General features: G+C 53.6%; 1 protein-coding gene and 1 pseudogene across 1 annotated transcript in view; one reads left to right on the forward strand and one right to left on the reverse strand.

Moving 5' to 3' along the window:
* Positions 1-13,426, reverse strand: part of Cables1 (Cdk5 and Abl enzyme substrate 1) — a 72,104-nt gene that overhangs the window by 4,033 nt on the left and 54,645 nt on the right. Inside the window, exons 6-8 of the mRNA XM_033757412.1 lie at positions 12,123-12,219; positions 10,742-10,898; positions 9,519-9,622 (exon numbers count right to left, since the gene is read on the reverse strand). Coding sequence (XP_033613303.1) covers positions 9,519-9,622; positions 10,742-10,898; positions 12,123-12,219 — 358 coding nt within the window. The remainder of the gene's footprint in view (positions 1-9,518; positions 9,623-10,741; positions 10,899-12,122; positions 12,220-13,426) is intronic.
* LOC104872475 lies at positions 4,658-5,300 on the forward strand (annotated as a pseudogene).

The raw sequence follows: 13,426 nt of genomic DNA on the forward strand, positions 1-13,426 counted from the left end.
ACCAAAAAAAAAAAAAAAAAAAAGTAACCAGCCCTCACTTCTGGGCCAGGTTCTGACCCCCAGAAGGCACCATGTCATTTGCTCTCTGGAGGCCTTCTCTTGCCCCAGACCTTGACACTCATATCCTGACCAGTCCAGGGTCTGCTTTTCCTGAGAGCAAGAAGAATAGAAATGTGTATTTATTTCCAGGCTGAACCCCAGGGGAGGAATGGCCAGTCAATTGATCCCAAGACCCTGGGCCCAGCACTCAGGCCTCTGCAGGTATGGCCTACGTGGCACTGCCAGGATGACAGTGCCCAGGTTCAGGTGTGCCACCTAGAGCCAAGTGACATTCTGCATTACCTCTGCCCTGCTGTGCTTTTCTGTTGCCAGAGACAGGATAGGCCTGAGTTGGGGACCTGGGCCAACCTGACATGTTATTCACACATCCGTTTGGCTTTTACCTTGCTTCTTTGAGTTTTTTCCTACATTAGAATACATTTGCAGTGGGGTCTCTGCAAACCTTAGCTTCTGTCAAAGCCCAGAAAGAACTGTTCCTTGGCCCAGACCACAACCCCCATTCCATCTTCCGAAAGGTAGCAGGGGCCATGTCTCACTGGGCTGGCAGCCTCTCTGGATGGCCTCCAAGTGGCCATAAGTCCTCAAGGGCAGAGGCAGCGAGAGGAAGAAGTCCAGAGAAAGGGACCAGCAGCCCAGGAGGTGGCCGCCTTAGGAAGCCCAAGTTCAAGGCCATCTAGGACAGGGAGCTGTGACCTTGGACTGCTGTAAGCTTGTTACAGTCCCACCACAAGTACAGTCTGCCCAGTCTGTCTGCTTAAATCTATTTTGGAGTGAGGCAGGTTGGACTTGAAGGCAATGAAATCCCTGTCAGTCTGAGCACACAGTCCTGGTGGTGACTGAATCATCTTCCCGGGGCTACTATAACGAGCAGCCCTGACCTGGGCACCTCCCAGTGCCAGGGCCAGAAGCCTGGGACCCAGGAGTCAGCAGACTATGCTCCTCTGAAATAGGATCTGCGGTTGCTCTGTCTCTGGGTAGAAATGTTCTTGCTTTTCTGAGTTCCTGGTATTGTCCTGAGCTTGTGCGTGCAGCGCTCCAAGCTCTGCCTTCACACTGAGACCCCGTCCATCTGCCTCTGGGTCTCTGCCTTCCTACATGGACACAATCGCATTGGCCAGTCTGACCACCTAACTACTCTGAACAGGGATGCGGTCTAAGGTCCTGGGGTGGGGACACAGCTCTGCTCCCAGCAGTGCCTTGCTCCTAATGTGCTGCTGCATGGCCTTGCTGGCCCCCACCCCAGCTTGAGGGAGGCCTTCCTGGGTGTGTCTCCTTTCCCTGCCTTTTCTGCTTGCTGTGACAGCTCTCTTTGGTCTTATCCTTGTCCCTGCTTCTCTGAGCTGTGGTTCACCGGGGAAGAACAGACTTGGGAGTGGAACCTGGGTTTAAACCCAGCTCTGCCGAGCGCTGTTCTGGCAAAGTGCTTAAGCTCTTGGGCCTCAGCTTCCTCCTTTGGCTTCTCCACCAGCTGCTCCCTGCTGGTGGCCCTGGGACACCTGATCTTCAGCACCACTCCATGTCCTGCTCACCCTCAGCTGCATGTGACGCCTAACTAGGGCCCTGAGCAGGTGGGCCCAGGTGACCACCTGGCCCTCAACCTCTGCTCAGCTAAGGTCTCACATGTGCCCGAGGGTCGTCTTGGTCCTACATGGGTCAACCCAACACCCAGGTGCCAGTGATGTCCCCACTTGGAGAAACACTGACAAGGCCACGTTCCCCAGCGTGTTCCTGTCTGCCTCGAGGGAGCCGTGTGCTGCCCCTCCTGGGCACCTGAACACTGCTCTGTCCAGTGCTCAGCTAGGGACTCGGTCCCAGGAGACTGTGCTGCAAGCATGGCACATCAGCCACTGCCAGCCGCTCTGCAGTTGGCAGAGAGTGAATTAACCTGGGCCGATGCTCTCTCATGGACTTGGGAGGTCCGTGGGCCTGGGTACAGGTACTGTCCAAATCTACCTGCTGACCTAAATGTGAGTTATACAGACTTGCACTGCCTGGGCTTTGCCATAGTGGGTTACTAGAAACCAGGGGGCTCATGACAGGCTGTGGCTCCTTCCTGATCTGGGACAGGCTATGTTCACTGCCACCTAAATCTAGGCCCTGGCATTCACCAGATGAAGGGCCCTCCTGGCCCAGCTGTGGCCGCAATAGGAAGCCGGGCTGCACGAGCGATGGACATCAGCCCTACCCGCAGTGCTCGCACTTTGCAGAGACAGACACAGAGGTCCCTCGAATGCACTTTCTCTCAGCTGTCTGGCACAGCTCTACTAAGAGGAAGAGACAGGAGCAGGAGGCCATCCAAGCCCAGAGTGTCCAGAGACACCCAGTGTGCAGAACAGCCCTATGCACCACCCAGCTTGCCCCACAGGAGATGCTGGGAAGGGCCAGGGCTGGGGTGGGCACCCCTGAACCCTTCCACCAGGAAAAGGCCACAGCTGCATCACCTCGCCGGAAGAGTCCACCTCGTCTACGGCGGAGACACTGGACAACCCATGCTCTTTATAAAAACAAGTCCAGCCTTAACTCACGGTGAGCAGAGACGGAGACTCCAAGCGTCTGAACATGGGCCCCAGCCTGGCTCGAGGCACCAGCTGCGGCACTGCAGAGGGAGGGAAGGCTATTTAGGGTAGGGCTGGGGTACAGCAGGAGAGGGTGGAGGCCTGCCGAGCTACAGGCTGTAGGTCTGTCAGAGAAAGGACACTTCTGTTCCCAAGGGCCCTCTCCACAGGAATCTGGATGGAAGAGCTTGCTGCAAAGTGGCACTGCCCTTGGGGTGAGAGACCCCACCCTGGGCATGAACCCCAGGGCTCTTACACCCAGCGGCTAGCCTAGAGACGGGACAAGCAGGCAGCCTCTTGATGCCTGTTTCCCACCACACCTATGAACGGCAGGAAGACAAACCTAGGATCTAGGAGACTCCTTCCACCCCTGCACCCCTCTACTTGTCTGACGGCCACCAGCACTTTCAGCTCAGTTGGGCCCTGGGGAAGCAGACATCCTGCGTGTGTTCAGTCACTACACAGGGCAGCCCTAGACTAAGTCGATCTAACCATCAACAGACGGTGTTTCAGCTGTCCTGTGCATGTTGCCCTGTTCCCCGGGTAGGACAAGGGAGCCATGGGAATGAGCAGGCCCACACAGCCCGGGGCTGCACATGCTGCAATTCCCACGCCACCTTCCCCGGATTGACTCTTCCCGTTGGGGAGGAGCCCAAGTTTCCCTCACTGGTGTGAAGTGGTTTAGGTTTATGCTTTTTCAGGTAGTGTGAGGCGAGTTCAGGGCTAGGGATTTGCTGGCTCTTCCTCTGCTGCTCCAGAACAGCGGGAGTAGCACCACTGTGTGGGTGTGGTGTCTTCTAACACCCAGGTCATTTTGGATGTATTTTTACACACACATTTCTTCAACAGTGGCTTTGGGGTGTGTCATATTCACGCTCATGACCTGAACTGGGAATAGTGGTGCACGCCTGAAATCCCAGCACTCAGGAGGCTCAGGCAGGAGGGTTATCATGAGTTCAAGGCCAGCCTGGGGTAGACCCTGCCTCCAAAAAGGGGGGGTGTCACAAATTGGACACCCTTCCCCCACCCTGAACACATAGGAAAGGAGCAGATGTTGCTGTACATCTTGGGACTTTTTACAGGAAAAGAAATAATTAAAAACTACAATACTGATACATGTTACAACATAGATGGGCCTCAAAATGTAAAGCTATGTGAAACAAACCAGATACAAAGGCACATCCTGTATGACTCCATTGATAGGGAACAGGCAAATCCAGAGAGAACACTGAGACCTATGGCAGTACAGGATTCAGAGGACAGGTAAAGGGGAAGAGGCTGCTTTTGGGGATGATGAAAATGTTGTGGAATGATTTATGGTCACAGCCACGTAACTTTATGAATATACTATAACATACTGCACACTAAAGAGGTGAAATGTAAGGGACACAGATAGTATCTAACAACACAGCTTCCAAAAACCCAACGACAGACCAGTAAGGAATCTGAGGAGGTTTTCTTCCTTACGGGTTTTGAGACAAGGTCTTGATATGTAGCCCAGGCTGGCTGGCGATCCTCTTGCCTCAGCCTCCTGAGTGTTTAGACCATGGGCATTCTCTGCCACGCCAGGCTTGAGGCATTGTGATCAACACACATACCTAACGAGGTGGGACTGCACTGCCCAGGTCCTCCCTCCACCGCCTCTGCACCCAGATTCCCACCAGCCTTCCCAGTCCGAGCTGCTTTTCTGTCACACATCATTGGCCTTAAAGTGGCTCAGGCAGGTGAAACCTGAGGCCCGGAAGGGACCTTGCAAAGGACGGGACCCTGCAGGCAGGAAACGGTTGGAGCCAACGTCTCGGTGGAAACACTGAGCAGCTCACACTGCTGAAAACCCCAGTTCAAAGAGCGACTCCCACGGGCTGGGGATTGCAGGGTTGAAAAAAAGGATCCAGAGATCCAAGGGAACAGGGTTAGCTCTGCTGCTATTACCTCAGCTTTCTCCCCTTAAGTACTTTTCATGGCCATAAAGGGAGAGAACAATGAAAACCACTACTCCATGAGCTGCCAGGTTCCAGCCTCCAGCGAGACTCTAGTTATACATGAGGCCAGGAGCATCCGGTGGTAACTCCGCAGGCCCCTCTCTGAAGCACTGCAGGAACCCCGTGTGGGGCGGCCCTCAGGAGACCTCTGGTCGGACTGGCTTAGTCGGCCAGGGAATGGGCCGCTGCGCATTGGCTTTGGCGGATGGATCCGCTGGTGAAGAAGGCCGTGCCTGTGCCGCTGGAGCCGAGGCCCGTCGGGATGTGGCAGGACAGGACAGCACGGACCATGCGCTGAAGCGGATTACTAAGGAAATTAGGGATTTGGGCCGTGACCCGCCAGTGCAGCATTCTGCAGGCCCAGGTGGGAATGACACGTTCACTGGCAAGCCACGATTAGGGGACCCAATGACAGCCCACATCAAGGTGGTGCATTCTTTGACATTTCATTTTCCTACAGAGACTACCCCTTCAAACCACCTAAGGTTGCCTTTACAACAAGAATTTATCATCCAAATCTAAACACTAATGGCAGTCCTGCTTTAAATCCTGCTTTAACTATTTCTAAAGTTCTTTTATCCATTTGCTCACTATGTGATCCAAACCCAGATGACCCCCCAGTGCGAGAGATTGCACAGATCTGTAAAACAGAGCCAAGTACAACAGGACAGCTCGAGAATGGACTCGGCAGTATGCCGTGTGATGCTACCTTAAAATCGGAATAGCCTGCATTAGAGCTGGCATAAACTTTAAAGTACCGTTCCTGTTTTGATTGTCTTGTCCGGCCGCTCCCCTATCAGACCTCATCTTTTTTAATTTTATTGTTTACCTCCCTCCATTCATTCACATGCTCATCTACGAGACTGAAGTTCCTCCAGGTTTGGACAGTAACTGCTTTTAGAAACCGTAAAGTAGTTACAGGAGAACAGTTGTCCAAGATTCAGAACTTTTTTAGAAAATGGAGCATGTGTATTACATGGCCGATGTCTTCACTCTAACTTGGTCACAAGACTTAAACCATTCCTCACAGCTCTAACCGCTGAAGAAGCCAGCTGAGGGAGGAGATGGATGCTCGGTCGTCACGGCAAGGAAGCTGCATTATTCGAGCAGCATCCGTTCTTGTTAAGCCTTCAGTGTTAGAGATGTGAGGTTACGTGATATACTTTATGCTCATAACTGGTGTGGCTGGAGAATTGGTATTTATAGCATCGGCAGAAGAGAAAATGTGATGTATTTTATGCATGTCATTTAAGGAATGACCTGTCCTTGTTCTACAGAGAATGAAAAGTGGAACTCAAACACCCTTTGTATTCCAAAATAGGGTCTCCAAACATTTAGTAATTTGCATTTAAATTGTTAGGCGGCTTGGAGCTATTAGTTAATCTTCCAATAGACTGTTTAATATAGCACCAAGTAAATGATGCAAGTTATCAGTGGATGAGTGATCAACTAATAGCTCTGCTAGTAACTGATTTGTTTTTCTTCAGGGAAGTTGCATAAACCAAAAGAAGAACCTGCGTGTAGCCACGGTCACTTTCCAGAGCCCCCAAAGCAGTACACAGGCAGCTGCAACCTGCTCTCCACGCCTGCCCCCAGGGACTTTCAAGTCCAATCTTTCATCTTTGGATAATAACAGGAATGACCTGCATGGATCAAAGTTCAGAGTGCAAGGCCCCTCTCTAAGGGTGCCCCTTCCACGCTGCCAGTGACAGGCCTTGGAACCTGCACCCTTAAGGCATACACTATGGATGGTGACCGGAGGCCCTTTCACATCGCTCATGGAAAAGGTACCCAGGAAACACAGCCCTCCCCACGACACCCTGGACGGCTGATACCATCTGGCTCCAATCTGCCCCTGGGGAGTTTACCCAATAAAAATGTAAACAGGCACCCATAAAAAGACTCCTACAAATTAGCAGTTTTCCTAATATCCCTGCATGGAAACTGTAAATGTTCATCAACAGGAGAGTGGAGAGTCTGTGTGGATCCAACACCACTCCGCAACAGGAAGAAAATACCAATACGCGCACACAAAGGTGAATCTCACAGATATTAAGGAGTGTGGAAGAAGACACCCCCTCCCCCAAAGACCGCAAGCCCTACAACCTCATTTGCATGAAATTCCAGAATGGGTAAAACAATATGGAGCCAGAAGTGAGGTGCTATGGCAGATGTGTGGGTGGGGGGAGGGCACTGCATAAGGGACAGAAACATCCTATGTGGGTTGGAGGGGCACTCAGTGAACTCATGGGACTGCACTTTAATGGGTGCGTGTGATTGTGTATAAATCCCACTGCGTGTGGCTGCTGTGGGATTTGATAGGTGGAAGGCTCTGAGGGTTGGCTGATTCTGCAGAGATGGAAACTCCGTGCAAACAGGATAATACTGGGCAACAGCTCTGGGACTGCCCTGGGGCTCGAGGAGGCTAGGGGAGGACAGCAGGACCCTGAGGCCGAGTGGCCCCCACTGTCTGTTCTCACTGCAGGCAAAGGCTGCTAGGGTGGCCGCAGGAAGCCCTGGGCAGAGTAAGCTGGAGCTGGCCTCACAGGCCTGACATCAGCCTGGCAGATGACACAAAGTGAGCTCCGCACACCAACCCCCTGGGGCCTGAAGCGTGTGGCTCCAGGAACCCTGAGGCTCTTGTTGCAGAGGGATGACTTTCAGAGTCCTGGGCCTATGGCACGTGCAGCTCCCTGAGCCCAGGGCCAGGGTGCACATGTAGAGGGAGGGGCCGTTTTACACTGTGTCAACCTTCTGACACGTCAGGGTCTCCCTGAGTGAAGAACCGACCCTGCGTCCTCCCTGCCCTCACCTCACTCTTCCAAGGGGGCTCTTTCTGCAGGGCCACAGTGGTTTATCTTCTGTTCACTGACTGACTCCCTACTCACTAAGATCGATGACAATGGGGTTTGTGGTTAGTTCGCTGTCCACTGGAGAAGGAAGGGCCCGGCTGGGCCCATAGTAGGACCTCAACCCAGCTTGCTGTGTGTGCAAATTCTGTATTCATTAACGTACAAAAATAAGGCAAACACAAAACACCTGCACTCTTGTTCCTATAAGATCAGAACAAATGCCCAAGAAACAGCCTTCCAATTCACACCTGCTTCTGTCTCTAGGGAGCTGGGCTGAGACTCTTTGTAACACACACACAGGCAGGCACCCAAAAGTTATACCTGCCTCTGATCAAAGTAACAACGTCTGTGGCCAGAACAGGAGGCAGCAGGTCTCACAGATCTGACCAGAAGATGCAGCTCACACAGCCTACTGTGCTAAGACACGGACCCTCCCAGGAAACACAGACTGCAGACCCAACGTGAGGAAATGACAAATGATCCATAAAACCAGGACAGGCACCCTAACTTGGCGAGCCACCTAGCACACTGGCCATGGAGCAACAATCATCTGAACGTGCACACACCTGACACCAGGCTTGCAAAAGGAGAGATCAGCGTTGTTACCAAACCCCACCATCAGCCACAACAGAGCACCTTCGAAGTATCCCCGTCACCTAAAGGTGACCCCGCTGGTCTGCAGAGCTGTCCTCACGCCCTGCTCTTGGGTCAGCAGTCAAACATAACCAGCAGGGACAGGGCCCTTGGCGGGGCGTTCTGGTTTTGGCCCCCAGCTGTGAAGGCCTCAGTCAGATTTTGAGCCATAGTTTCTTGCTCAAGTTGCTTAATTAACAAAATGAACTCTCACAAGCAAAGCAGTGAACTGCGAAAGAATCCTTATTTTCATACAAGGGAATACCTCTCAGGTGTGCCCTCTTGAACAGCAGGACACTGGTTCTGCTCGTTTATTGAGCTCTTACTAGGTGTTAGCCCCTGAGGCAGATGGATGAGACCTGTTTTTCAAATGCACAGGTCATGGAATGGAACGCGGCAACTCCACGCGGCTGTAGTGTAGCTCTCTGTGTTAGGAGCTGCAGGACAGTGAGGACCAGGGTCATTCTGTACCAAATGCCTTTGGAGTTCATTGGGACTCAGTGTGGTGGTTCACAGTGACCTCTGAACTATGCCAAATGATAAGAGGATATATGCAGAAAGTCAGCGGCAAAGGCCGGGGCGCTGCCTGGCATCTCTTGGACAACAGTTACACTCTGAGTGTGGATCTGGTATCCCTTTTTTTCCTCCCAATACTGGGGGATCGAATTCAGGTCCTTGCACTTACAAGGCAGGCGCAGCGCCACTGAGCTAAATCCCTGGCCCCAGATCTGGTATCTTTTCAGTAGTTGAGGCTAGTCTGCACTCTGGTATCTATAATCCCTCGCCACCGGGGGACGTTCCAGCTCAGTGCTGAGACCTGGGGACAGCACAGGAGAAAGGAGCAGAAGAGGGGGCTTTCCAGGCTGACCCTCCTCTCCCCACTGCTGTGGCCAGCGCTCTGCCTGGCCAGGATTCGGGTTGGGTCTGTCTGCCCAAAGACAGGATGTGGGACCCTGGCAGGGTGCCCCGACCTTGGTGTCGGGAGAAGCGACAGCCCTTACTGGTGGGAGAGGTGGTCGGTCAAAAGCAGAAACCAAAATGACACAAAGGGAGGATCCCATCAAATAAAAACAGCAAGGAAAGCATTTGCATTTAACACCATAGTGTCCTACTTTCACTTTCCCCAGTGATAATTTTGCCATCCCAGCCCAGTGCCAATTGTCTGCTTCCAGTGCACATGGGGGCCTGCAGTCTCCACGGAGACCCAAACGGCTGGACTGGAACACAGTGCTCCCGGGGTCTGTGACCTGGGACACCCCTCAGAGGTGAAGGGCCCCGGCCTTGGCTGGGAGTGGCATCTGCAGGTATGACCAGCAGAAGCCCAGTTACCCGTTAAGTCACCCCTAGTGCGGAGCCCCAGGCCTTGAGTGTCACCGAGCTACCTGCGGAGGCGGCTGCAGGGAGAGCAAAACACCCAGCCCTCTGCTGCTACTCACCATGTACGAAGGAAAGATCAGAACTCGCTTGTGCTTGCCACAAGGCCACTGAGGGTCGTCCAGGAGGTTGGGGTCATAGTCCACAGACTCCCCCAGGTCACTACCTGAAGAGGACACAAGATTGACAGTGAGGGGCCTGGGTCCTCTGAGGCAGAGGCAGCGGCGAGAACCAAGCACGGCTGATTGACAGTGAGGGGCCTGGGTCCTCTGAGGCAGAGGCAGCTGCGAGAACTCCAAGCACGGCTCGTGCAGTCAGACTGGCCTCAGGCGCGTGGCTTGGGAAGCAGACAGCACTGTGTGTCCATGCGGTTCAGCCCCCACAAAAGGGTTCAGCAAATCTTCACCATTCTGACGCTCTTTTGTATTCTACAAAAGCACATATGTCTCCCCAAAATGGGAGATCCCAGACTTCACCCCAGGGGTAATGTGGTCCCAAAGCTCATTTCTAGACTTTCAAACTAAGATTTGTAACTCAGACTTGGGCAGGACTTAGGTGGATGCATCCAGGAAGACGTGTGTGGAGAATCTCAAGCCAGGGCGGCCACCAATGCACAGAGCCGAGAATGACCACAGGTGGCTGGACACTAGGACAGAGGCAGGGTGCCATACTCCCTAGGAACCCCTTCTGACAGTAGAAATAATGCTGCTTCCTAGAGTTTTTGCCAGTTCTTACAAAGATGGCAAAGGAAGGTAGGCATGGTGACACATACCTCTAATCTCAAGACTCTGGGAGGCTGAGGCAGGAGGATCTCATGTTGGAGCCCAGCCTTTTAATTTTTGTCCCTGTGCCAATTCTTACAAAGGCCTGGGTGGGCGAAGCTGGAGTCTGCAAATGTTCCTTCGGTGGCCACTCAGCTCACTCACCATGATAGCCAAAAAAGGAAATTCTCACCCCGATCAGGGCCCAACTCTCTGGGGCAAGGGAGCAAAGTTGAGAAGCCTGACCTTGGGGGACATAACTGTGAATGGCGAGTGAGGAGGTGGGAAATCCAGCTCCCTCTGTCTGGTGTGGGAGGCCTTGGCTGGACCCTGCTGGCTCGGCAGCTGAGAAATCTAACTGAGAAGATCACCCGTGACCTGGCTGTGAACCTGCACAGGCCAAGACCGAACTTTCCCAAAGTCACTTTGTCCTTGGGCACCTGCTCTCCAGTCCACACAGAGAGAGGCCCATAAAGCCAGCATCTCCTGTCTGGAGCTTCCCAGACCCGGCTGGGCGTGGTTACCTGTGTCCAGGCTGCCCTGGGTGCTGCTGGCCCGGCCGATGGAGAGGCTGCGGTGGCTCAGGTTGTGGAACTGGGAGAAGGAGGAGGTGGAGTCTATGGTATTTCTCCGGGCTCCGAAGGCATTTGTGGGTAATAGAAACTGGGTGTAAGAAACCGTCTAAAAGGTGAAGATAAAAAACAAACCAGTGATTGCTTCTAGACAATGCTGGGTTTGCATTTTGACTGAGCTATGCTGTGACCCCAAGTTGAGTTCTACTTGTTAAAATGTGTAATCTGAAACATGAAAAAATATTTTGGCCCCTGCTTGTGCCAAATCTGTGCCCCTAAACCCCACCTGAATAGACTTAATGTTTTTTGTTTTGGTTTTGGTACCAGGGACGAACTTGGGACCTTGTGCTAGCGAGGCAGGTGGTGGAACCACTAAGCTGACTCCCTGGTGGCCCTTGATGTATGGTTTTAACTGTTTCTGTTAGGTGGCAGAACTATTAACACAATGGGCAAGGCAAAACTGCAGAATTTGCTGCAGGCGAGACACACAATGTATACTCTTCATACACCATACGCAGGAATTCCAGAGCACATCAGGACCCAAGAGTCTCTGGGAAGGCCAGATTCCGCTCCTCTGGTGGGGGCTGTTCCTGATGCCCACGTCCATGCCCGCTCTTTTCTAGCTGAGCACCCACCCTCTGGGAAGAAGGACGGAGTGAGTGCCTTTCTTTTACCGGCCTGGGGAAGCACCTGGCGTGCACCCTTCTTACACACTGAGCTCCGAATGCTGCCACTCAGGCAGAAGCGACCAGCTGGCCCAGGGCTGAGGAGGGTGAAGGTCACTCGCTGCCCAGTGGCCTGTGTTAGGACAGTGTCCCCAGAGACAGGCTGTGTGGGCTGCTCGAGACTGCCTGCCACCAGGCTGGTGGGTCAAGTTCATCTTGCAATTTTCACTCCTCAGACCCAGCAGCTCGCTGCACCGGGTAGGGAGGAAGGAACACGACGGTGCTGCCGTGTGGTGCTCCCCATGCTTCTCGCCGTAGGAAACTACACACTGTTCTAGCAGCTGCAGGGTGTCCTGCTCCCACGGCCAGTGACTGGGTGTCCCACGAGCCAGCCCTCCACCTGGCACGTGCGCGGATATGTGCACGCGCGTGTGAAGCACCTGAATGTGTCGCACGCTCAGCCGGGAAGCCGGGCGCATGCCCAGGGAGCCCCACCTTGCCGCTACCACATCGCCGGCTGGGTGTGCTTCCCCTGCAGCCGGCAGAGTTGGTGGGCTGGCATCACACGCCCGCAGTCTGCCCCAGGGCTCACTTCCCTCCTCGCTGCCTCTGCTTCCTGGCAGGTGAGTGTCTTCGTGAACTCGGGGATGGAAAGCCAGGAGCCTTACCTTCCCGTCAGCTCCCAGCTCCACGCCCTCCAGACCAATGATCTCCTTCAAGCTCATGGTGCCTGCTGACTGTCTCCCTCCGTCCACCTTCAAGTCCCTGAGGACAGGCCAGAGGAAATGCTTTGGTGTTACCCAGAGAGCCATGCCAACATTCACCACCCCGACACCACACTCGCGTGCACCCAGGGAACAAGCGGGCCCTGGTCGAAGGGGGCGCCTCCTCGCCCTTCCCAGGGGTGTTGGCAGTGATCTGGGCAACTCCGCCTTGCTTCATTCATCGACATAAACGAAACCCAACTAAGCGGAACAAAGAGGGAACCGGGGCTCACAAGCAGTGTTCACTGATGTCCCTTTCTCCTCAGTGAGGCCCCGTGTCCTCTGGGATGAGCAGCTACCAAGAAGCCAGGGACCGGTCCCCGGCGCTGTACACAGTGGGGCTCTGGCTGCTGGGTGCTTTTTAAAGTTGGTCAGACCACCTCTCGTGACCCCCTTCCTTTATCAAACAGGAGAAATAATCATCCTGAACGATCGTCAGGTTTGCCGCTGGTGATGAAAAGATGAACACTACGCCACAGTCACCCCCACTGCCTTGCCAAGTCACCTAGGAGAGGAACATCTCTCTACAAAAGGATGATTCCTCCATCAGTGACAACAAGCATTTTGATAGCACTGCCCAATTCTAGAAGACTTGCACATAATCACTGTTTGGTTCTTTAAGATGATCCTGTAAGACAAGTAGCATTACTACGGACCCATTTTACAGAGGTGGAAACTGAGGCCCAGAGTAGGTAAATGGCCTGCCACGAGGACCAGGATGTAGGTGCTAGGGACTGATTTTGCATCTGATGCTCTTTCCTGTGCCTCAGAGATGGAGGACAGAGTCACCGTGATCCCTCTGCCTTACAGGAGTTTCCCAACTTGTGGTGTTTACTCTGATCACCTGGGGATCTCTGAAGACCAGCTGCTGTCCGGCTCATACCCCTAGACATTCTGCATTAGTATGGGTGGGCCCGGGCATCCAGAGTTTTAAGCGATACCCGGATGATTCTAAAATGAAGCCGGCCGAGAGCCTCCTCCTCCACAACACCCCATGCCTGAGGGTGAACAGCACCTCCGACAACAGCCTTCTCACTGTGGGGCCTGGAGGTCCACGCTTGGCACCAAGGACCTGAGCAAGCCTGAATATGAGGGCAGATACGAAGGCAAGACTCTTTGGGCCAAAGATACGCAGTGAACAGGAGAGAAAGTGGCGGGTGGGGGGAAGAGAGAAAAGAAGGTCACAGTCCAGAACGGAGGACAAAGAG

Source organism: Fukomys damarensis, unplaced genomic scaffold, assembly GCF_012274545.1.
Source record: "Fukomys damarensis isolate Sample0158 unplaced genomic scaffold, DMR_v1.0_HiC HiC_scaffold_30, whole genome shotgun sequence".
Classification (NCBI taxonomy): Eukaryota; Metazoa; Chordata; class Mammalia; order Rodentia; family Bathyergidae; genus Fukomys; species Fukomys damarensis.